Source organism: Macrobrachium nipponense, chromosome 7, assembly GCF_015104395.2.
Source record: "Macrobrachium nipponense isolate FS-2020 chromosome 7, ASM1510439v2, whole genome shotgun sequence".
NCBI lineage: Eukaryota > Metazoa > Arthropoda > Malacostraca > Decapoda > Palaemonidae > Macrobrachium > Macrobrachium nipponense.
In genome coordinates, this window is record NC_061109.1 from 94,982,057 (window position 1) to 95,007,443 (window position 25,387).

The 25,387-nt window shown below is 39.7% G+C and overlaps 1 protein-coding gene across 1 annotated transcript; it reads left to right on the plus strand.

The window, feature by feature from the left end:
• Positions 1 to 566: 566 nt before the first annotated feature.
• LOC135216976 (probable cyclin-dependent serine/threonine-protein kinase DDB_G0292550) lies at positions 567 to 21,844 on the plus strand. The gene is made up of 4 exons (XM_064252514.1): positions 567 to 1,829; positions 15,918 to 16,044; positions 16,704 to 16,792; positions 20,291 to 21,844. The coding sequence occupies exons 1-4, from the start codon at positions 1,204 to 1,206 to the stop codon at positions 20,400 to 20,402; spliced, it is 954 nt and encodes a 317-aa protein (XP_064108584.1). The 5' UTR covers positions 567 to 1,203; the 3' UTR covers positions 20,403 to 21,844.
• The last annotated feature ends 3,543 nt before the right edge of the window (positions 21,845 to 25,387 follow it).

Consider the following 25,387-nt stretch of genomic DNA (forward strand, 5'->3'; position numbering starts at 1 on the left):
CCGCCCGCCCCCCACCCAAGAAAAATTTGAAAGAACGCCACTGCTATCACCATATCTTTGTTGTATCTTTACTCACATTTATCTCGTTCAACTCCTCTTACGCGTCAAATAATAACAAATCATTTCAACATCATCTACATTTTTCCCCCTTATCCCTAATGGAGATCAACTCATTGTGTCTATAAAGAACGCCAGTTCAGCTCTTTCTTCATACATCCCATCCCTTCTTTAGATTTATAATCTTCTATAACCTTTTGTAATCTTTTGCGGTATTCCCGCTATCCTGCATAGTTTATGTGTACTATGTATGTACGGATGTGTGTATATATATATATATATATATATATTATATATATATATATATATATATATATATATAATAGTATAACAGATTAGTATGTCATGCGGTTATGACAGTCAATAAACTCAGCACATGTACCGCTAACGCTCCCCAATTGGTAGCTCAGAGTAACGGTCACCCACATGATGACGATCGTGCGGTTACCACACGCACCTCTGTACCATGTGGACGGTAATGGTGCATTTCTTTTTTCAGTCTCTTACAGTCTCCCTTGGAATTAAGGCTGGTTTTCGAGTGGTTCAATAACCCTTAGTCTTTTTTCGTTAAATCGACGCTTGCATTCACTAGTTATACGTGACTTTCCGTATTTTTAGTAATTGTTCAACATAGTAAATGGTATAGAATTTTTTTTAAGCGAAGCACCATTTTTCTTCTTTTATTAAACCATGTCAGTTTGTGATGTGTTAGCAGTTTTAGACAACAATAATCGTTTATTCAAAAGCCATCTGATCTCGTCATGTCTGGACTATTGAGATAATATAGGCTGTTAATCTTAAGGTGATGTTAACAATTTCCTTTTCATTAGTAATGACATTTGAGGTAACGAGTTAAAGGTGTTTGTTATCATTCTAAAACCGTTTTACCAAAAAATGTTTTTATTTCACCTTTTCAAAATTGTTTGTTCCTGTTGGTCCAGTGCTTATTTTCTGTGCAGTTTGCTATGTAGGCTACGCGTGTAAACCGCTTTTGTTTGACAGACTGTTATCAGTGTGTACTGATGTGCCTCCATTTAATACTATACTACTGTAAGTAATATTACATTACAAGTGTTCCTCAACTAAATACTGTACCTGACCAGAAAGAAAAACATCACCCGCTTCCTGAGCACCCAAAACGAAACGATGGGTTTCGCAAGGATTTTCGAGACTCCATCACCCTATGGTTCCCTGAATGCGAACGACTCGCTGACTATAGGGTCTGTGCAATTCCTGGAACCCCAATTTCAACATTCTATGGAGTATTCAAGCAGTCTTCTAAAATCCTACGGTGATACAATTTTGAATGATGCTTCTGCTGCGAGGGTCATGCGATCCTTGGGGACTGAAAGTTTAGATGCTACCAGTAGTCCCAGGATGTCCCACTCGCCTGGTTCCTCCTCAAGATGTCCTGCTCCTGTTGGGTTTTCCGTCTTCTCATTTCTAAGTTTCATGATGATTGTCCTCAACACCGTGGTCAACGCTGTGGATGTCGTTAATAACAATAACAACAATAATAATAACAATAACAACAACAACAACAATAATAACAATAATAATAATCAAAATTTCAATATGGTGGTAAACATGAATATGGACGAAGCCGGGGGAGGGCTGGGAAGAAGTCTCGGTCCAGAAAAGGACAGGAAAACGGCACCAGTCTCCGTGAAAAACACCTCTTCCGTCATGACGGAAAGCCTCACAAACAGAGAAAAGGCAGAAGGGAACGATTACGAAGAGACTTCAGAACACATGAAGGAGTTACGGAAAAGGTAAGAGTTGACGGAATCTAGATTTAACGACCGATACCATTATTATACCAACTTACATGTCGTTATCTTATTACAATAGCTGATTTATTGAAACGTTCTCCAGTGTAAGGATGATATTATATTTTATAAAATTACTCTTGCGTTTCAAATTATTCTGATTTTGTCTAGCCTAATCCGTTCATATTCCAGAACTTTAACTTAGCAAAATCACTTCAATTTACTTGTTTGTTGACGGCTCATCCAGGTGCCGCACCACTTCCATACAGTGTTGCCACACGTACGATAATTATCGTACATGTATGATAAAAACGGCCTTGGTACGATGTACGATAGCATTTTCCATTATCGCACGGTTTGATAATTCTAAGGTGTTGATAAGTATATAATTACAAATATAAGTGGTCGGTGAACTCCTCCATGAAACAGGCTAATTTCTTAAAAAATAAAAAAAGCACTGAAGCTATTTTTCTCGGAGAAGTGGCTCAATGAGAAACTATTAACAACAGAGTTGATTATAACCTCCCTTCATGATCCTTTCATGAAGTTATATTTCATGTTCCTTGACTGGGTTCTTCCAAAGTTTACTGAGTTCAACAAATTTTTCCAGTCAGACAAAGCAGTAATAAACAGTTCTCCATGATAAAGTGTCGATGCTATTCAGAGACCTCCTTCTCTCATTTATGGAAAGGACCTATGTAATGAAAACTGATCTAAATACTGTAAATCCTGAAGGACATGACAGGCATCTTAGTGACAGCCAAATGTACCTAGGAGTTAAAGTTATGCAGGGATTAAAAAAACCCTCCATACAGGAAAAGAAAGCTCAACAGCAGGAGTTTTTTCAGAGGTGTAGAAGTTTCCTTGTAGTGGCTTGCACAGAAATAAAGAAGAGGTATAATTTCAATGATGGTGTCCTGTCAAAGTTAAACTGTCTCTGTCCAAAAAATGTTCTCTCATCAGAATTCAGAGAAAGAATCCCTTCCTTATTCCCTCTTGCATCTGAGCGTCCTCTGATTGTATACTACACCCAGATGACCACTCCCTACTTCAAAAGCTGGATGATCAATGGAGAATGTTTCCCATATTGCAACGTGAACTTAAACATCTCGTTAATGAGTCACCTGATAAGTTCTGGGGAGAAGTGTCCCAATTTTGCTCTAACTGCTCTTTGCTAGCCGCACTCTAATGTTGAATGCGAACGAGTGTTCAGTAAAGTTAACCTCTTTAAATCTAAACAAAGAAACAGACCGAAAACAAGGACAGTTAATGGGGCTCTTCTCTCTGCTAGTTGCACGTTTATCATGTTCAGCTGGTGAGTCTCTACCTATAACAATATCATCCAGATATGGATAAGCAAAATCATAAGAAGCCAACAATTGGGAAATGAACTTCTGAAATATTGCAGGAGCAGAATGGATACCAAATGGTAACCGTAAATATCTATATAGACCCAAATGTGTGCTAATTACCAAATATTTACGGTCTTCTGGAGCAACTTCCATTTGCAAATAAGCATTCTTGAGATCAAGTCTGGTATAATACTTATATCCAGACACATTGGAAATTAATTCTGACATATTAGGTAATGGGAATTTAGAATCATGAAGAATTTAATTTATTTTACGAAAATCCCCACAAACCCTAAGGGATCCATTCTGCTTCCTGACAGTAACAATGGCGAGGCATAATCTGAGAATTCTACTCTTTCTATAATCTTATTTTTTTTAAGCTTTTGCAGCGCACTCTCAACCTCACTGCGTAATGTCAGGGGCACCGTGCGGACCTTCCGAAAAACAGGAACGTGACCAACTTTAGGATACAATCGGGCTTGACAGTTCTTAATAGGTTTCAAACTATCTACATTATAGTTTTCCACAATCTTTTATTTTTAACTGATGGACATTAATTATATTGCACTTATCTATTAAATTCCTACCAATCAAGTTATTTGGGGAGTCTGACCCAACAATTATGAATTCATCGTCTGAATGATTTTGCAGTTTGAATTGAAAATTTGCAACTTCGACCTTCCCAAATACTTTAATTGGCACTTGGTTATAACTCTGCAATTTAGTTCTACAGTTCAGTAATGTCCAATTTAACTTCTTGAAATCATCATACTTTAATGTGGAAATAGCTGAACCGGTGTCAATTTCAAACAAAAATTACTTAGCCTATGATTCAATTGACAACTAACAATATAAGGTTGAACAGAACTCTTGTTTACTATACATTTCAAATCAAGTGACTCTTCATCATTGGATTCCTCTTCTTGGATTATAACTTCATGAGTCTTCTCTTCAAGTGGGGTTTTGTCGTTGGCGGAGCTCTTGTGAAAGCTGCTGTACAAGCCTAAGAAGACAATTGTCATAACTTAATACTTTAGCGGGCTTAAGGTGGATTAAATACACACTTCGTGTAAAGTACTCACAGCTTTATTGTTCCTTCACTCCGTTACAGGTGGTATAACTTATGACTTAGGCATAACGTTACTCTCCTGATCCTGGCTGCCCTTTTTCGGATCTTGTATCTCTATATCAGGGTTGTAACAGTAGCTATACGTATGCAGTATGTATGCTATATTTTTTTTCAGTTTTAGACATCAAAGGTAGTGTTGGAATTGTTTAACAACGAAATTCTGAAATGTCACCCATTAGGGAGATCCGGTCAGGATGACGTAAACAGAACGTAGAAAACAACTATTATTCGATTTTAAGTTGACATAGGCATTTTCTGATAATTCAAGAACGTTCAAAAAGTTGTCATTTATCTCCTGTTTTATTAATCACTGTGTGTGTGTGTGTGTAACACACTCGATCGGTGGCGCCGAGGCAAAACATCCTTTAACACTTCTTTACAGTATACATGGGATTTCTGAATGACGAGTCCAGCGCAAATTCATTTTAATAACACTACCAGAAAGTAATCTGTCTTTTTATATTTTACTGTAAATTATTTTTCATCACATAATAATATAGAAGCTTCGTTTGTACATCTATGGCATTTCAACAGAAGTCTTTCGCTTTCGGCCGTCAGCCCGACGTCGGTGACGAAACAAACTTTCATTGAATTACCAAGATAACTTTCTACTTATATAATATCAGCAGATTGATCTGAGAACGTAAACTGATGGGATTTTATATACAAGATGGTTTGTTGAGTGTCTTCAAGACCAAGTAATTTCGCTTAAGTTCCTGCAGCAATTTTACAGCTGAAGGATACGGGTATGATAGATATCAATTAATTTATATTTTATTGGACATCAGTTGCCTTGTGAATGAAAAGGTATTGGTAGATCTATATAACTATTCCGCAGCGAGTTAGGCTATGGCAGTTGACGTTTTTCTATGCAGTTTTACCTTCTATTCGTTTCGGGAACAAATGATCAGTGTAAGGCTACTGAAACCCAATAGGCTAGATTCCAAAATTATTGCGGACTACAGCTGATATTGGTAATTTGGTATAGGTATTTTAGGTGGGTGAAAATACAAGAGCGAAATAGCCATACAAGGAGGTAGTCTAACATTGTCATGGCAACCTGTATCTGTAGGTCCTGATTCTGAAAAGGTTAAACTTTTTTGGGTTTGGGGGGTGGGGAAGTTATACAAGGATATGTTTTAAATGGTCCATGATACTTTAATGAAGGGTATTAAAGTGCAGCGTGCACTAGCTAAGTAAGGACCTGGTAACTTAGGCTTATGTTAGTGGTCTACCAGGCTATGACCTGATACCTAAGGTTGAGGTTAGGTTAGGTAAGGGTAGATTCCCAGCCAATAATTTATAATGTTAAGTTCCCAAAGTTAGGTTAAGGTGCAGTCCAGGAGGCGGCATAAAAAAGTCTGGCTATGTAAGGCCTTCTGTGCCTTTGACTTGGTTACATTGGGTTGCAACCCTGTTCTTTTAATTCACAGTTCCATAAATTAGAGTTGGCTGGGGGGACGCTCATGAGAGCGAATTCCCCCGGCATCCTAGGTGGGATCCCCTGATGGGTGAAGTAAGTCAATGATTTTTCACCCACTCAAATACCCGGCTTTCCATATAAAAGGAGGGGGGGTTGGTTGTATTATATAGGAAAAGAAAACGTGCATTTTGGCCAAGCCCGACGTGCTAGATATAAGGCGTTTTTTCTTTCAATTCGTTCAAATGCAAATTTCCTCGTTAATTGTAGCACAGTAATATCTTGATAAAAGAGACAGTCTTCACAGTAATGCCTGGATAAAATGGACTGTCTTCACAGTAATACATGGATAAAAGGACTGTCACCACAGTAATACCTGGATAAAAGGGAGGGACAGCATAGTAATACCTGGACTGTCACCACATTAATACCTGGTTAAAGGTGAAAGTAATACCTGGATGAAAGGGAGTGTCACCACAGAAAACTGGATAAACAGGACAGTCACTACAATAATACTTGGATCAAAGGGATGGTTACCACAGTAACACCTGGATAAAAGGGACAGTAATACCTGTCAGTTCACCCCCACAATTGTTAGAAGTGGTGAACGTCCACGTGTAAAAAGTAGAACTGTCAGTCGGACCATCGCTCATTTGCCAGAAGAGTGACACAACTCAAAAAATGTCGTTTGAGCTATTGATACCAGCAGATAGCCTGTTCTTTATTCCATATTGTGGTAAAAACTTCTTATTTGTATTTGTCATTAAAACAGCTCAGTAAAAGAACCATCTAAATATAAATGGACAAAGTATAGAGAATTTCAACTTTAGATTGCTTCTCCCGAAATATAGCAATTTTCGAGTTAAGACACTCTTCTGGCAAATGAGCGAATATATACTCATGTCCCAATTTTGATCATCATTCAACTTTGATGTTAAAATTGATTATATAAGTGAATTATAAGCTAGTCTGACGATTTGGTTTGTTTCTTCATTTATTTAATGAATAGAACTTGGTGTTAAGAATATTTTTATTTTTGGATATTATTATTATTATTATTATTATTATTATTATTATTATTATTATTATTTGTCAATTGTGTAACTAAATCCCTATGTAGTATTCTTACTCAAGATTTGCATAGTCTCATGTCCAATGACCCTTTTTGGGCCTATTTCGGTACTAGCTATGGTTTATTTTTCCCGTGATGCAGTTGAGTCATCAAGGAGTTTATTGTTATTTCGATGGAATAGATAAAATGATAAGTAGAGTGACATTTTCTCCTTCGGTTCTAAGTCAAATGGACAATTTCCATATGTAGTATTATTCCATTTAAGTACCCCGGTGAAAAAAGTTTTTTGGGGAAAGAGGGGTTTTCTTATTTTTTACAACCAATTTTCTATTGCACCATGGGTGCAGCCATTTATGTGCGGTATGCTCAGACAGGTGGAACTATTCCGACAGGCGTGCTTACACAATTCATGGATACACACACACACACGTTTCGAGTGACAAGAATAAATTTCAATTCAAATGCATATAAGTAGAGGCACCATAGTATAGATAGTGGTAAATAGCCATCCTATCTTCGTCGGTACCGTGGTCTGTTCAGAGGAAACAGACCGTCATTTCACGTCGATCTATTTTCACTATTTCCTTTAAGGAGAAAAAGGTTCCTGAGTACGCGATGTCGAAAAAAGAAGAAAAACTGATTGTAATCCTGAAAAACATCATCATTAACAACTGTCGCCATTCTCTCTCTCTCTCTCTCTCTCTCTCTCTCTCTCGTCTCTCTCTCTCTCTCTCTCTCTCTCTCTGTAATGTTGCAACATCACGTTTACTACACACACGCGCACACACTTGCGCATGCGCGGTATGTTTTCTTAAGGGCTGTCACTATTGACATGAGTATTGTGTTCTGCTTTTGTACTTTTGATTCATCCGTGTACTTTTGCGTTCCTCGTTCGTGGACAGCATGTCTAAAATGTGACTAGTCTTTGGCACATTATATCACACACTTACATATATATATATATTTCTATATATATATATATATATATATATATATATATATAATATATATATATATATTATAAATATATTATAATCTGGTATATATATATATATATATTCATATATATATAGATATATATATATATATATATCTATATATATATATATATATATATATATACATAGATGGACAGAATAATATTAATAATAACCTCAATTGGAGCATTATACACGAAGAATGGTATGCACACATTAGCTTTCCTATTCCAAACGGAGTAATATCACATGCACTGTCATATGTAAATATACCAATACACCGTTTTTCTACACAAAAATAGTCTCTCTCTCTCTCTCTCTCTCTCTCTCTCTCTCTCTCTCTCTCTCTCTCTCTCTCTCTCTCTCTCTCTCTCTCTCTCTCTCTCTCTCTCTCTCTCTCTCTCAACTTATATCGAATGCAAAGCCTTAAACCTAAATGAAGGAATAAATGAAGAATTCCAGACCTCAAGAGCAAGATGAGAGAGAGAGACAGAGAATTCATTAGACAAGAGGGTTACTAAAGGAAAATCCCCGAATTTATTGCCATAGATGAGTTAAAAAAAAAAAAAACCTCACTGGGAACACGAGAGAGAGAGAGAGCAGACACACGATACGGACTGCAAAAAATCCCTAATGTTCTTACAAACTTGAGAGAGAGAGATTTCAGTAATTTATAACATCATTCCTGCTATATTTTGATAAATCAAAATATCTCTCGTGGAATATAGAAAATCAACGAAAAATCGAGAGAGAAAGAGGAGAGTATATGAACTGGATACTTCAGATATGGATTTCAGTTTGAAGAGAATGTGGCCTTGGCAGCAGCTGTTGTTGGGACGTTGTTGTCCAGATATTATTCGAAATAGGAAGATCAGTCATCTTGTTTGCTGTGGCTGCCCAATCGCTGGTGAAATTTCTCTCCTGACTGATGATGATGGAGCTGAACAGGCAAAGGAAAATGAACAAGAGAATTGCGGCCTTGCGAGACGCCATCCAGTGCCAGAGAGAGCAGCGGGTGAACTTGGACAGAACAATTCTTCACCTGCAACAGAGGCTCGACTACCATGAAGAGACGCAGAAGGCGGGCGGAAGGGAAGAACACACTGGTACCAAACAGATCACTCAGGAGATGTTGCAACAGCAAGCCTGGCAAGACAAGGCCCCCTCGCTCGAAGCTGGAACGATAAAGAGAAGAGGGAGAAACGCCAGCTGGAAGACAAGATCCTCAAGATGGTAGAAGAAAATCAGCAGCTGAAGGACAATGCAAAGGAAATCGGGCAGAGAAACGATGTGATTGTACAGTTGGCAGAGGCAAACTGCCTGCTTGAGAGACTCAAGAAACACCTACGACAGAAGGAGACAGACCTGCAGCTAAAGATGGCATAAGCGGCGCGGATGGCGAGGCTCATCCAGGAACAAAAAGACGCGACCGAGGCAGCGCGAATCCGAGAGGAAAGACCTCGAGTTGAGGTTCCAGTGCCTGCAGAGGGAAGTTGAAGACCACTGGAAGGAAAAGTGTGGACTCCAGTGTGAAGTTGAGGCGGCGAAACTCAAGAGGAACGAGCTGGCATTGCCTTCTAGAGGAAGGAAATGAAATCGTAGCCTGGAGTCGCTGGAGAGGAAGGCCTGTGTCGAGGGGATGGAACGACCAGCTGGAAGATGAAGTTCGACAGTTGCGAGGAGCGAAGGAGAAATTGGTGTGAGACCTGAAGAACCTCCATGAGAAATAAAGACGCCTAGAGAAGGACAACTGGAAACTGCAGAAGCAGCTGTCCATCTTCAAGGAATGGCGCAATGAAGACTGCGCTGGCCTCACGAAGACGGATCAGATATGAAAATTTTATTGTATGGAAACTTTTATGTTTATTTTGTAATAAATTGGCTTTGTTAGTCCTTGAAGGAAATTGAACTAGAACAGAAATAAATATGTTAGAATGTTTTCTTAGTTTTATTGATTCCTGGAAGGGAAAGGAAAGGGGAGCATTATAAAAATGGTAAAGAAAATGAGGGGATTTGTGGAGGTGCCGGGAGAAGAACCAGGCTTCAGAAAAGCAACTGGAGAATTGAGAGAATTGAGTAGGATTCGTGGAGGTGCCAGGAGAAGAAGCAGAGGATTCAGTAGGAATTGCAGAGTGCCAGGACAAGAACTAGAGGATTCAGAGAAGCCCTAGGAGAATTGAGAGGATTCAGTGGCATATTCTGGTTCTAAGTAATAGTATATGTGTTCCTCTCTGCAGGGACTGGCGAGCTGGGCCCGCCACGAGTCCTGGGACGGGCGGGAATGGTCCGCCACATGTCCCGTGATGGGCGGGCCGGGCCTGCCGCGGGTCCCGGGACGGGCGGGCGATGTCTGCCACAGGTCCCGGGACGGGCGGGCCGGACCCGCGACGGGTCCCAGGATAGGCGGGCGATCTCTGCCATGTGTCCCAGGATGGGCGGGCCGGGCCTGCCGTGGGTCCCGGGACGGGCGGGCGATGTCTGCCATGTGTCCAGGGAATGGCGGGCCTGGCCCACCGCGGGTCCCAGGATGGGCGGGTGATGTCTGCCATGTGTCCTGGGATGGGTGGGCTGGGTCTGCCGTAGGTCCCGGGACAGGCGGGCGATGTCCACCATGTGTCCCGGGAATGCCGGGCCAGGCCCACTGCAGGTCCCGGGACGGGCGGGTGATGTCTGCCACCTGTCCCGGGATGGGCGGGTGATGTCCGCCACGTGTCCCGGGACAGACGGGCTGGGCCCGCCGCGGGTCCCGGGATGGGCAGGAGATGTCCGCCACGGTTCCCAGGATAGGCGGGCGATGTCTGCCATGTGTCCTAGGACGCGCGGGCCGGGCCCGCAGCGGGTGGGCAATGTCTGCCACATGTCCCGAGATAGACGGGGCGGGTCTCGGTGATGTCTGCCATGTGTCCCTGGATGGGCGGGTGATGTCCACCATGTGTCCTAGGACGGGCAGGCTGGGCCCGCCGCGGTCCCTGGGACAGGCGGGCAATGTCAGCCATGTGTGCGGGGACGGGCGGGCCGGGAACGCCGCGGGGCCAGGGATGGGCGGGCAATGTCCGCCACATTTCCCGGGACTGGCTGGCCGGGCCTGCCGCGGGTCCTGGGACAGGCGGGCGATGTCCGCCACGTGTCCTGAGGCGGGCGGGCCGGGCCCTCCGTGGGTCCCGGGACGAGCGATGTCTGCCACGGGTCCAGAGATGGGTGAGCTGCGGGTCCCGGGACGGGCGGGTGATGTCCGACACGGGTCATGGGACGGGCGGGCAATGTCCGCCATGGGTCTTGGGACAGGCGAGCAGGGCCCACGACAGGTCCCAGGACAGGCGGGCAGGGCCCACAACGGGTCCCAGGACAGGCGGGCGATGTCCGTCACGAGTCCTGGGAAGGGTGGGCCGGACCTGCCATGAGTAACGGGATGGGTGGCCAGGCCCCCATGGGTCCCGGAACAGGGAGGCTGGGCCCCCGTTGGTCCCGTGACGGGCAGGCAATGTCCGCTTTGTGTCCCGGGACGAGCGAGCCGGGCCCGCCGCAGGTCTCAGGATGGGCAGTGTATATTCGCCATGTGACCTGTGGCGGACATCGCCCACCCGTCCCGGGACCTGTGACGGGCGGGCGATGTCTGCCACGGGTCCCAGGACGGGCGGGCGATATCCGCCACATGTCCCAGGATGGGAGGGCTGGGCCCACCACGGGTTCCAGGATGTGCGGGTGATGTCCGTCACGTGTCCCGGGAAGGCTGGGCTGCGACCGCCACCTGTCCCGGGACGGGCGGACATCGCCCGCCCATCCTGGGACACGTGGTGGATATCGGCTGCCCGTCCCGGGACCCGTGGCTGGCCCAGTACACCCGTCCCAGGACCCATGGCGGACATCACACGCCCATCCAAGGACCCAGGGTGGGCCCGGCATTCCTGTCCTGGGACCTGTGGCAGACATCAGCCGCCCGTCACATGACGGGTGGGCTGGGCCTGCTGTGGGTCCTGGGATGGGTGGGCTGGGCCCACCCATGGGTCTTGGGACAGGTGGGTTAAGTTAAGTATATCTTAGTTTTACCAGACCACTGAGCTGATTAACAGCTCTCCTAGGGCTGGCCCGAAGGATTAGATATTTTTACGTCGCTAGGAACCAATTGGTTACCTAGCAACGGGACCTACAGCTTATTGTGGGATCCGAACCACACTATATCGAGAAATGAACTTCTATCACCAGAAATAAATTTCTCTGATTCCGCGTTGACCGAGTCGAGAATCGAACCTGGGACCACCGGATTGGCAGCCCAGCTCGAAAACCACTCGGCCAGCGAGGAACTTGGGACAGGTGGGTAATGTCCGCCATGGGTCCTGGGACGGGCGAGCCGTGACCCGCTGCGGGCCCGGCCCGCCCATCCCAGCACACGTGCTGGATATTGCCCGCCCTTCCCGGGACCCGCGGCGGGCACAGCACGCAACTGTCCCGAGATACGTGGCAGACATCGCCCGCCCCTCCCGGGACCAGCGGCGGCCCCGGCACGCCCTTCCCTGGACCCGTGGCAGACATCGCCCGCCCGTCCCGGTACCCGTGGCGGACATCGCCTGCCTGTCCCAATTGGGAGGCGACTGGGTATTGCCGTTAGGGTTGAGGACCCGTGTGGGGAGGACACCAGTTTGGTCCCCTGGGGTGGGGTCCTTATAGGGGAGGAGACCGGGTCGGGCCGCCAATTTTGCTCTAACTGCTCTTTGCGTGCCACGCTCTAATGCTGAATGCGAACGAGTGTTCAGTAAAGTAAATCTCTGTAAAACTAAACAAAGAAACAGTTGCATCAAAGGTTCAGGAGGGTCATGTGTTCATTTTACTCCTGCAAATTATATGTTTTCCAGAATAAATAATCATGCACAATTATTCCAGAATATCAGAGAACATGAATTTGATTTGGAAAAAGATTATTAAAGATATACTTTACAATTATTATTGTTATTAATGTCTTTATCATGGGATAGGTATCAGTACCAGTCATTTTTAATTATATATATTTATTTTAAATTACTGCTCAGTGATGCTATTTTGATTTTCGATGTTTTGGTGTGTTTAAAGATATGTATGAGTGGGCCTATCAACTCACATATCTTCTTGTTAATTCGTTATCAGTTTAGTTTACATTATGGAAAGAAGTGACGTTCTAAACTGTATACTTTTTTTTACCACAGTATTAATACAAAATAGTAATAATTTGTTCATAAAAATTGTTCATAACATTAACTAATTATTCATTATTCCATTTTTTTCGTTTTTGTAGAGAGAAATGTTTCATTTCAATTTTTTTCTTAATTATGTAATTTGCAAGATATTAATGACTATAAAGAAATCATACATATATTCATTATTTTGTCAAATTATAAAAATGTGTTAAATATTAGAAACAGTGTAAGATATTTACTACGCTAAAATCTTCAATTTTGTACGATATTTTTACTGAAAAACCCATAATTTTGAGTAGCCAGTACGATAATTGCTTCCATAGCGCGGGTAGGACCCCCATTATCAAATTAACAGTTTATTCATCGGATGTATTTAATCACACCGCGAGTTCCACATTCACTGTTTGATCTTCCATATCATAGCATCGATTAAACAAAAAGGTTTTAAGTTTTTCTTTGGAAGACTTCAAATCCTCAACTGCTTCTTATCAAGAGGAAGCTTGTATAACGTTCTTGGCATATCTCTCCCTTTTCGTTCCTCTTTGGCGGACATTTAGGTAATCTCAGTTGTCTTGCAAAGATGTATTTTTCTGTTTTACCTGTCTATGTCAATCTACATGAACCACTTTTGCTACTTAAGTATCCCTATATCCGGCCAGACATGTCTTTAATTGCCTTCCCTCCGTCCACCTCTTCCTATCTCTGTCTGTCTGTCTGTTTGAGAGAGAGAGAAGTATGCTAAATATCACCATTAGACCTTACATAGACAAACAGATAGATTCGGGAAACACAAAAGAGGCCTCCTCCAAATTTTTCGAAGTGATTGTACGGTACGAACTGACTATAATAACTGACTATTGAGTCCACGATATCGCCTCGGGTAGTGTGAATAGAACGCTTTTTAACGCCTTATTTCTGAACTTCTACCTTCTCCATTCCAATACTCCGTTTACAGTTGTGATGGATATCACGTATTTTCGGATCAAGATTGTAAAACATCAATATGGAGTAAGCGGGACAAAGTTTGCGTGACCATACCAGCCTATAATAGCCTTAGTTGGATCACCTCAGCAAAATAACAATATAAAAAAAAGAGCTTGGATGTGGGGCGCCGTGTTGACGACAAATCTCTCTTACTTCTATCTATGGTTAAGCTTATGGTATTATCTGACTATATTACGTGCTGCTTGCCAAAAGGGCTTTCATCCGGCGTGTGTTAAATTTTGGCGTCAGGAGTCTATTATCACTCATACTCTGCGATTTATAACCTAAGGATAAATTTTTTAAAATATATGTGTCTCTCACCATACGTCTTTGATGGGGAGAGAGACAGATTTGATACTTTGCTGAAGCAAGAAATTGAAAACTGCATATTCAACACTTTGTCCAAAAAAAAAAAAAGGTCGGTATGTCCAAATCCATGTATAATAAATTTTCTCTTCTTACTTAATTAGGTAGAAAGTGTATTTGTACGGGAAATGACGTGACCATTTTACATGGGAGTTTATTTATTGTAAATTGGACAGCTTTATGGAATAGTTATTTCAGCTTCCAATATATGAATTTGGTTAGCCACTATAAGAAAGTTGTATTTAGCTTTGGAATCTCGTTGTGACTGGAAGTTCGTTGCGACGCCAGCAAGAACTATTCTATCAATCAATCTTTGGAAGCTTGAATTCGAAGTCAATGGCCCCTGTGAACTTGTTCCATATGAAACTTGTTCATTTTCTGTATATAATAATAATAATAATAATAATAATAATAATAATAATAATAATAAATAATAATAATAATAAGAATAATAATAATAACAATAATAATATTAATGATATTTAATGTCGTGATACCATAACATGCACGTGTATTTTTAATGACGTCTTGACACTGACGTGCGTTTTTAAAGTCTTCATGTTTGAGTATTTATCTTTAAAAGCCATATTCCATAGACGGTAAAACCTTATTCAACCTGCATTTCATTTCTGTTCCCTCATACTGAGGTATTCAGTAAGAGACCAAAATTCCCTTTTTACATTAAGTCTAACTTTCACGGTTGCGCATACTCCCGTAGGGTAGAAGGAACGTCGTGCACTGTAGGAATTACTTCAGGTTCTTTGCAGCGTCCCTTCGGCGCCACTAGCTGCAACCCCTGGCGTGCTGTACCTCCTTTCATAATCTCTTTCTTCCATCTTTCTTTCCGAATTCTCCTAACAATTGATTCATAGTGCCACTGCAATGTTTTCCTCCTTTTGCACCTTTGAAACCTATTATTGTCAGTTTCCATTTCAGCGCTGAATGACCTCAAAGGTCCCAGTGCTTGGCCGTTGGCCTAAATTCGATATTCAGTTCAATTCAACTGCACACCAGTGAGGAACATAAAACCCTTGTAATAATCAGTGGTGGTCTTAAAATTATGCTGACCCACAGACTCATTTACTTTATATATACTCCTCTTACACTTCCTCAGAACTTTCATAAAGGCTTCGTGTGCTCTCAAATCATTTCGTGTTTTATGAATCTTCGAATGAATTACATTGGACTAATTTCAATATGAGAACAATGGTACCATGGAAATTTTATGAAATAAACATCTAGAGTAAAAATGTATTACTTTTCAATAATCCATAATAAATTTAGTGGCTAAATATAAACCTAAACACCATCATACCCTTTATTGCTTTCAACCCTCCAACATCTAGAGATTCATATTGGAATAATACACTGTTCCTGTAGGTATACGTTTAAATGACAATCCATTGTTCCACGATAAAAAGAAGAGTGTTTTATTCGTTATTGCTTCATGATTTGAGAACCTATGATAGTGTTCAAAAGGAATATTTGAAACAATTTTGAGTTAATTAAGTTGTCACCTCCCGGGTTTAACGAGCGTGTAACTTGTGTTACCCTATTAAGCTCGTTTACAATAACATTCCTTTATAGCTAAATGCGAAGTGATCAAAATGATCCCCTTTCCAGAATCCTACAATCACCATGGGACATGAGAATAGGAATGGCTCCTGAGTATGTGGGGAGTGGCTGTGACACTACAGATGTGGAACTTCTTTCCGTGACTCGTAATGTCGTTGTGATGTGGGCTTCGAAGGTATGCGCTGTAGTCAGTTTTTTATTTTTTTATTTTACATAATTATCTTTTTAAAAAGGGAGATAACTTTTTACATGGAATAATAAAAGCAGGTTTTTTCTGTTTGTATAAAAAGACAACCTTTTCATAAATTTTGTCCTGATGTTTAACTTCAATATAATTAGGAGATCATCATGGAATTTTGCAGTGCATAAGGCTTTGTTATTTGATGCCTCTAGTACCTGAGAATTCATACTAATTTTCAAATAACAATGTGGGATTAAAGTTTTCTTGTGTAGATATCATCAGTATCCCAGATCTTGTTTTAAAGGAAATGGTTCCAGATAGTTTTTTCCTATTCTAAACCTGGCCAATTTGATTCCTACCATAACTAGAAGACAGCGGCTTTAAACTTATCATGTGCGAAATAGTTGGTATCTTGAATGCAGCTTTTTGGATTGAAATTTATACTTGACAATATTCTGTGTGAGCTCTACTGTAATACAACTGAAATAAGTTACAAAGCTATTCCTAAAGACCTTGTAGTGAACAGAAGCAGGGTAGAACATGAAATAGTATTGAATGTAATTGATGTTATTTTCAGTGGATTACTAACAATTTACTTGTTCCACACCGCGAAACATTTCTTATCAATAAAGAGACAAACGATTTTGGGGCAGGTTGCAACTGCATTTCCTGATTGCATTGGCCGAGTTTTTTGCACTGTGACTTCACGTCTTCAGAGTCCTTGGCGGGAAGCTGTCCTTTGGTGAGTAATAATTTAAAAGTTTCAAGCAATTTATTTAAACTGAATACGACGTTTGGGTGCAGACTTTTGAGCTCAGGCGGTTTGGCGCTAGAGACCTTTGAGTTTAAACTGCTTAAGCGCCGAGGAAAAAATGGCATAAATCAGCTGTTCCCAAGCTTTTTCGGTCGTTATCCACTTTTCATTGAAGATACTTGTCCATGGCCCACCGCCAAGCATAGCCCATCTTTGTATTAAACCGATGGTTTTATACATACATATCCGGGCCTGCCTTCTGCTACGTTGTATGGGAACCACTGATATAAATGGATGTTTCAAGCTGTAGTGATTCGTTTGAAATTCAACTGACCAAACGAATAACAAATCATTTGGGTCTGCTTGTAATTACTTGAAATACTTCGTTTTGGTGTATCATTTAAGATTTCATGATCCACCACCATCGTCTCCAGGTAGGATGATTCACGTTAATTTCAAGGATTGGTTAAGGCATTCATCGCTGAATTCCGATTTCTACGAATCATTTTTCTCAAAGCAGACTGAACAGAATGGAGGTTAGCTTGCGATGTCTATCACACTTTCATTAAACCTTCAGCTCACTGTCAGTGTTTCTTCCTATGTGAGGGAGTAAAGGAATCGCTTATGCTCAAGTATTTTTTTTTCTTTTTTTTTTACCATTTTTCGTTAATACTATCCCAGCCATTATATAGACAAAACGAGGGTATTTAACTAAAAAAATTAAAAGTATGTCTAAAGAACGAAAAACCAATGGCAGTACACCAACAAATTAAACTTACCCTTAAGGGTAATGGAGCTGTGAGTAGTAGAGGTCTGTAGGTTTGCAAATCAATTTTTATATTTAAACTCGACCATACTTAAAATATTGTATTTTATGTCCTCATGAAAATGCCCAGAAACGTATATATATTTACGGAACTTACTCAACATCAGTCACAGTGAATAGAATAAATTAATTCGTTTTTCTGATTCAATATTATCGAAAAAGGCGAAAACTAATAATAGCATTTGTGTCAAAACGTCCGTGGACAAATAGACAACTCCAAAACGGGTAGTTACCAGAGCCCAAAACAGCCGCGCCAAAACGGCTTCACCAAAACGTGCCAAGGAGTCACTTAAATTACTTTTAAGATTTGTATTATATTATTAAGAGTGTTCGTACACTAACATAGAGTAAGTAAAAATGGACATCTGTTTACTGAAAAAAAAAAAAAAATTCTTCAGAACCGATTGCCCATAATTATGTGAAAATAACAAAGCGTGACTAAAAGGAGAAACGCGATACAGTATACTGCCAGAGATTAAAGAAAATACGTACTATATATGCAAGTTTTCCGACAGAAATTAATTTGCTTAAGTATGGTGCTAAAACTTTTTTCATTGATAAATATGCCCTGAAATTCACAATTTAATCAAATAAATAACTTCCTTCTCCACTGATTTATGTTATCTAAAATTTCCATTTGTGGAGAGCGCCACGTCTTAAGGCCCATTAAGCTATAAAGTAAATGACTACCTTACGATTAAAGGAGTTTGCTTCAAATTTTTAACTATTTATTTAAGAACTAATACTGGATAAAAACAAGTCTTGTTCCAGTCTTCTTGGAGAGCTAAGCATTTAAATTTGATTAAAAAAAAAAAAAAAGTTTTCAAGAAACGGCAAAAGAAACAACTTCTTGGACTCAAAAATCTCCTGTTACATCTTTCAAACCTTCGTACTACTATCTATCAAATTCACTTTAGGTCCTAGCGCTTGGCCTTTTGCCTAAATTCTATATTCTGTTATATTGTAGAATCTTGAAACAACGAGAAATTTTGGGAGCCAGTTATCCCTTTATTATCATAAGCCGTTTTCTCTATGACGGTGCCGCTAGAGGGAATGGGATATTTTAGTGGGTAACAATTATTTTTAAATAAAATTTTTGTTCAGTTTGTTGTTCACAGTACCGTACTAGCTGTGAATGAAGTTGTCCATTAGCCAATCTAAACATTTTTGACCAATTTATCTTTCAGATATGTTTATTTGCACATAAAACGATCCAAAACAGTGTGTAACTCCCAACTAACCAAACTTAGCCATTCAGACATTTTTACAATTTGTCATCCACAGTGCCAAACAAGCAGTGAACAAAATTGTCCATGAACCAATCTAAACATTTTTCTAGCGATATATCTTCAAGATATGTTTATTTACGTATAAAACAGTCCAAGACAGTGTATAACTCCTTCCAATCACCAAACTCAGGCATAGTACAGACAATTTTACATTTTTTTTTTCAATTTATCGTTCAGTGTGCCATTCTAGTAATAAAAAAAAAATACCAATAAACCAATCTAAAAAATTTTGCTTTGCAAAGAGCATAAAACAATGTTTTTTCTAAACTAACATGACTTGCTGAGCTCGAGAATTGCATCCAAATTGCTATTTCAATAGTAGGCCTATTCTTTAGCCAATAAGTAAATGACAGGCTGATAGCCTATTTTACACATCGAGTAGCAGCCTTATTATCGATCAGCCTTTCACTGACTCTCGGTCTTCCCAGTTTGTTTAGTAAAATGACTTCTATGCACTCAAGTCTTACAAAAAGTGTCAGAATATTTCATTTGTCGTAAAGACTGTGATCTCGATCTTGTCTTGTGAAGTGTTCAATGGGCAATTCCTCACACTTTTGAACACCAGGTGCTTCACATTAACTTATCTTTTAACACACTTCATATATCGAGTAGGCCTGGTGTGTGGAAACTTCTCTTGCCCACTTTCTCTAAGCTTTCTTTATCCAATGGTATCTTAACGCAATTCGTATATGAAACAAGTATTTTAACTTTGTTTTCCGTAATTAATTCAAGACATTTTTTAAGTTTTAGATGCTCGATAAGTATGTTAAATTTCAGCCGTAAAAATGTCATCTTCACAGACAAAATCTAGTTTCACACTGTCAGGCCGTTTGAAAATTTAGGTTTCCAATAACGAAAATCATCGGTTATTTATGGACAGTTAAGTTCCCTCACGCTCAACTTTTCTAAAACGTACCATCACACTTAACCTTAATCCAGTGGATGTCCTTATCCAGACTTCGCTTATTCAGAATGACCTCATTCTTACCCAAGTGGCATTTTTTTGCACTCGACATCTGTCCAGTTTATCTTAGCATACTTTACTTGCTAAAAGGAAGTTTATGGATATCTTGTCAAGCCATTGACCCAATACATTTCTCTAGTAGACATCTACGACATTTATTTGCAGGTGTTTTAACTTTTTTCTATTCGTTTATGCAATATGAAAACCTTTTCTATCTAGTGTATACCATATTGAATCGTTTTCTGTCCGATGTATACCATATAAAATATACTAAATCTAAACTATGTTTTCATGTATTTGCTTTTCTGTTTTCCGTTATCCACAACAATAATCAAAGTCAGTATACAGTATTTTACGATAATGCCTTGCTCATTTTCGTGTCCAGTAATCTGTTTTCTTGTGGCCAGGTCCCTGTCAACTTCTAGAGTGCCTGCTTCAACTTTAAGCAAAATGGAAGCAGCTTCTGCAAGCCCACTATTATGCCAGACAAACTATGAAGAATGTCCTTTATTTCCATGATGGAAGCAACTATTAATCATATGCGAAGATGTCATCAAGACGTAGTAGTTATTAGGTATCCTGCAATGTATGAAATTTAATCACAGAAAACATATCTACGTTAGGATTTCCTTCCCGGGATCCCGGGATTTTGGACTAAAATGTGCCTCTTATTTTTCCCGGGATTTGAGAAAGAGGAGAGAGAGAGAGAGAGAGAGAGAGAGAGAGAGAGAGAGAGAGAGATTCGCTTGCTTGCTGCACAGAAATGACCAGTACCGATCTTGTACATTTCACGTCCCGTTCTAAGCCTCTCCTGTCTCTCTACTTGGAAAAGAACTAATGCTGAAACTGGACTCAAAAACGAGGTGTAACAGTTTGCTGGACATGTTAGAGCGATTTCTTGAGGTAAAAAGTTCTTTGGCAAGAGCCATGATTGACTGTGATATTGAAATGGACATTACAAACAGTGAATTTGGGGTAATAAATGACTTGGTTAAAGCACTCCAGCCAGTGACAATAGGGTCAGAAAGGCTGGGAAACAGAAGTACAACTTTGCTTAGTTCGGAGGGTATATTTTCATTCATATTAAAAGAACTGGATGAGCAGAATTCTCCATTTTCAGTTGAGCTGAAAAGTTCCTTATTCGAAAGAATAAAGGACAGGAGGAAAAAAGCTCTTGGCCTTATGAAATACCTTCATTGTGGAAAATATTATGATAACTGTGAAGGAGTGCTACCAGCATTGCCAGCAAAGTCCACTCTTGTAGATGCAGCTAAGAAGATGTTTACAAGAATGTTTGTAATACCCAACAAAGAGGACCCAGGTTTTGAGCCACAACTATCAGAAGGTAATGAGAATGTGGATATATCTATTGAAGAAGAAATGACACTTGCACATAAACTCCAGGCAGCAATAGAACAGGTTCACAGCATAAGCAAAAAGGAGTATGGTTGCAAACATATAGGAAAGGAATTTAATGTGTTTGTGGTAACAGGAGAGAGAAGACAAAATTTAGAAAAAATATTCCAGGCCCTCAAAAATGTACCACCAACATCAGTTGAAGCTGAAAGGGCTTTTTCAGCTGCTGGACTCTTTATTACAAAACTAAAAACCAGGTTAACTGATCGCAGTAGTGATCGTTTGTGTTTTTGAAGAGCTACTATATCAATAACTCATAGATAATGTTATGTAACTCGAAAATGTTTTTAGTTTATTTTATGCAACTCCAAAAAAATTTAGTTTAATTTATGTAACTCAAAATAATTCTAGTTTATTTTATGTAACTCAAATAAATTCTTGTCTATTTTATGTAGCTCAAAAAGTTCTAGTTTATTTTATGTTGCTCAAAAAAATTCTAGTTTATTTTTCCAAAAGTTAAAACTTACTGAAATCAGCAGAATTGTTATCCTATTACAGTAGCTTCTAATTCTAAATTACATTGATTTAGTTTCAATATAATGGTTACCAATATTATCAATGAAAACTAATAGAACTTAATTCTCTGATTAATTAAATGAGATTAAATAAAATTGTGCTTGATCAACCACGAGTATCATTCGACAGCCTAGTTTACTGCTGTTACACTATTTTTACACTTACTTTGAAAGTATGATACACTGTAGCTCTTTGAGATATTAAAGCATTAATAGAGCTTAGTATAAAACCTTTTACTAACACCTGATGCGGGAAATCCCGGGAAATAGCCTGATTTTTCCCGAAATCCCGGGATACAGAAAAGTTCCTAAAACAGGAAACCCTAATCTACATATATGCTGGTCTAGCAAAGGATTACAGGAAAATAGTTCAGAGAACACCGAGGACCCAGTGATATTAAAGGCATACGTTGATATACATACCAAAATACAAAATATAGGTAAACAAATGCCTCCTGTAATAACAGCCAGCAGTAACTTTAAGAACCATCTGCCTGTGATAAACTGGATTTCCCTACAGCAATTTTAGGAACCTTCCAGCAACTGGCCCTTTTGAAGAAATGACTACAGAACCACAACTTAAGTTTATAGGTATGTATAAAATTTAATCGGATATAAGAAACAGAACGTGACGAATTGGCAATGACCCGGAATTACCGCATCTTACAGTAATGGGAATTATGAATTATGGGACAGTCATATGCTGTGGACAGCTGAACAGGTTCATGGTGTAGGGCATAAGATGAGAGTCTACTGTTGCTAAAGCAAGGTAGCCTGGCCTAGCAATGTGCGCAACTTAAAACACTAACTACTATGATAGGTCTATTGAATTAAATTGCAGAATCATAAATTTTATAACAACTAGCAATATTATAACGATAACAACAAAACAATGGGAGCTAGACACCAGAAATTGACTAATAAACCAAGAATTTAACTGATAAATAAATGCTCTATATTATATATAGTGAAATAACAAGCACATGTTGGGTAAGTTTGAACCATAAGCACCAACTCGCTTGAAATCTACAGCGATGAGAATTTTAGCCCTGCCAACTGCAGCTGTCTGTCATCTTGTTTTTCTCACTCCCCCGCAGCCTGGTGATACAGAAAAGAAGACTGCCAAGAGGCGAAAGACAAACGAGTAGGACATTTACGACATAGCTAATTTTTAAAGTAATTTGTATATTTCCTAATGCACAAACCTGAAGTTCATTACATAGGAATTTAGCCTTTGAAGGTGATCTGCGACGGCCGTTGAACTGTCAGTCTTTCAGACAAGGTTGTTAAATATCAATTTGTCCGAGGTTCGACCACTGCGTAAGTGAACCTGTCGGGACTTTGAAAGCGTTGTTGCTGCAGAAACTCATCGGTTTATTTTTTTACTTTGTGTTCATTGACGTGGCTTCGAAGGATATCATAGGAGACACTGAAATGGACTTAATCATTATCAAGTGATAAGGATAATGTTAACGATGCTCCTTTTATTGGAAAAAAGACTGAAAAAATTGCACACCTCCCGGGGAGAAGTAGCTGGGGAAGGTACTACGCTAATAGTTATGATGGTGAAAATCCATTTACTGAATAAGAAGCAAAGGACAAGTTCTTACGGGCTGCTCAAGGAGCAAGAACCCGTGTTGGCATAGGGCCGCCACCTAAATCTAGAACAACGGACGAGTTCGGCTGTGGATCCTTTTTCTGGCCATCGAAAACGTCTGTTTTTTCCCAACTTGACGTGGATTACTACTAGGTAGTATCACAAAATGCAGTGAACGGTTAGTCTTTATAAAAAATTTCCAGAGTTTGCCTTATTCAAGAAAATTAGCACAATGTGTTAGATTAAGAAGATTTGCATGTTGATGATCGCGTTGTCTGGGCCTTAGACACGAGGTATGCTGTTAGTTCCGTCAGTGCACCTCATGTGTTGGACTGTAGGTATTACTTAATAAGGTTATTTGCATCTTTCGTTCGGCCCGTAACTGCAACCCATTTCATTCCTATTCTCCACCATCTTTCCACCCTCTTCTAACAATTGATTCATAATGTAGCGGCAAGGTTTTCCTTCTGTTACGCCGTTCAATCCAATTACCTATTGTCAATTGACGTTTCAGAGCCGAATGACCTCATAGGTCCTAGGGCTTGGCCTTTTGACTAAATTCTATATTCATTTCGGTTCAATATGGCCAAACTAGTGCGAAGCCTAAGAGAGAGGTTCCAGAAAGGTTATTTGTTCCCTGAATTGAGCATAGGATAGGTATGTTTAGGAAAAATGAAATAGATTATGAAGATTATTCCCAAGTGTTGTAACTGTAGTGGCGACTACGGTGCAAATTCGAATCCAGGCAAGAAAAAAAAGTCAGGATAAAAAGGGAATAGATTTATGGTGGACAGTAGGTAATAAAGCTACAGGAAAACAGTAACTGAACCTAACCTAACGTAACCTACCCAAACCAACCTAACCTAACCTAGCAATTACTGGCCACCATAAATTAAATTAACTTTTTCTTAGCCAAAATTTCTTGCGACTTTACTACTAGCTGCCGCAAAATCATGGCTTTGTAAGAGGCCAATCATAAAATGCAAGGTGACTATGAGCTGTGCAGTAACCATCAGGGAACAGGGAGGTCAATGTTGATATTATACCAATTGTAAATATATGTGGCAGAGAAGCAGCAAGGTAGAGTTAAATTGAAATGGTAAACAATGAAAAATAGTCATGACTAAATTTGTGATAAACATGACAGTGTCATTCTAACACTTTGGAGGTCAATGAACTTGAAAAGGTGGTTATTGTGAATATGCAAGAAAAGACCATAAGAGTTTGTAATGATAACAGACCGACTTCTACTGGAGTAGGGTTAATGATAGGGCTGAAAGTATTCGATTGGTGAATGTTCACATGTTTACTACAAAAAATAAACCTTTAAGTACAGTGGTCCTCCCGTATTAACGGGAGATACATACCAGGCCTCCCCGTGAATAGTTGGAACCCCTATAAAAATGCTTAAAACCTCCTATTTTGTTAGTTAAAACTCAAGAAAAGCCCACTAAAATTTTTGTACTTGGTTTTCTAAATAGTTATAATACCAAAGGTGTATTATATGATGAAATTGATCAAAAAAAAAAAAAAAACGGGAATTTGTGGATATTTCTCATAAAGAAAATACCGCGAATATGCGAATTTTCGTCAATTATTGCGGGGAAATGTTCCCGAGAGAAATTGGCAAATGTGTGAGTCCGCGAATACGTGGGTCCACTGTAAACCTTTCAAAAGTTTGAAGTTTCATTATTCAAGTCAATCTTCAAACCAATATGGCGTCCCACCAAATAACAATGCACCTTGAACGGAGCTTGGACTTCCTTCTCATCGCTCATTTGACGGGTTACTAGACACTAATTGCATATTCATATATATATATATATATATATAATTCGATATATATATATATATATATTATATATATATATATATATATATATATATATATATATATATATATCTATATATATATATATATAGTATATATATATATATCTATATATATAGATATCTATATATATATATATATATAT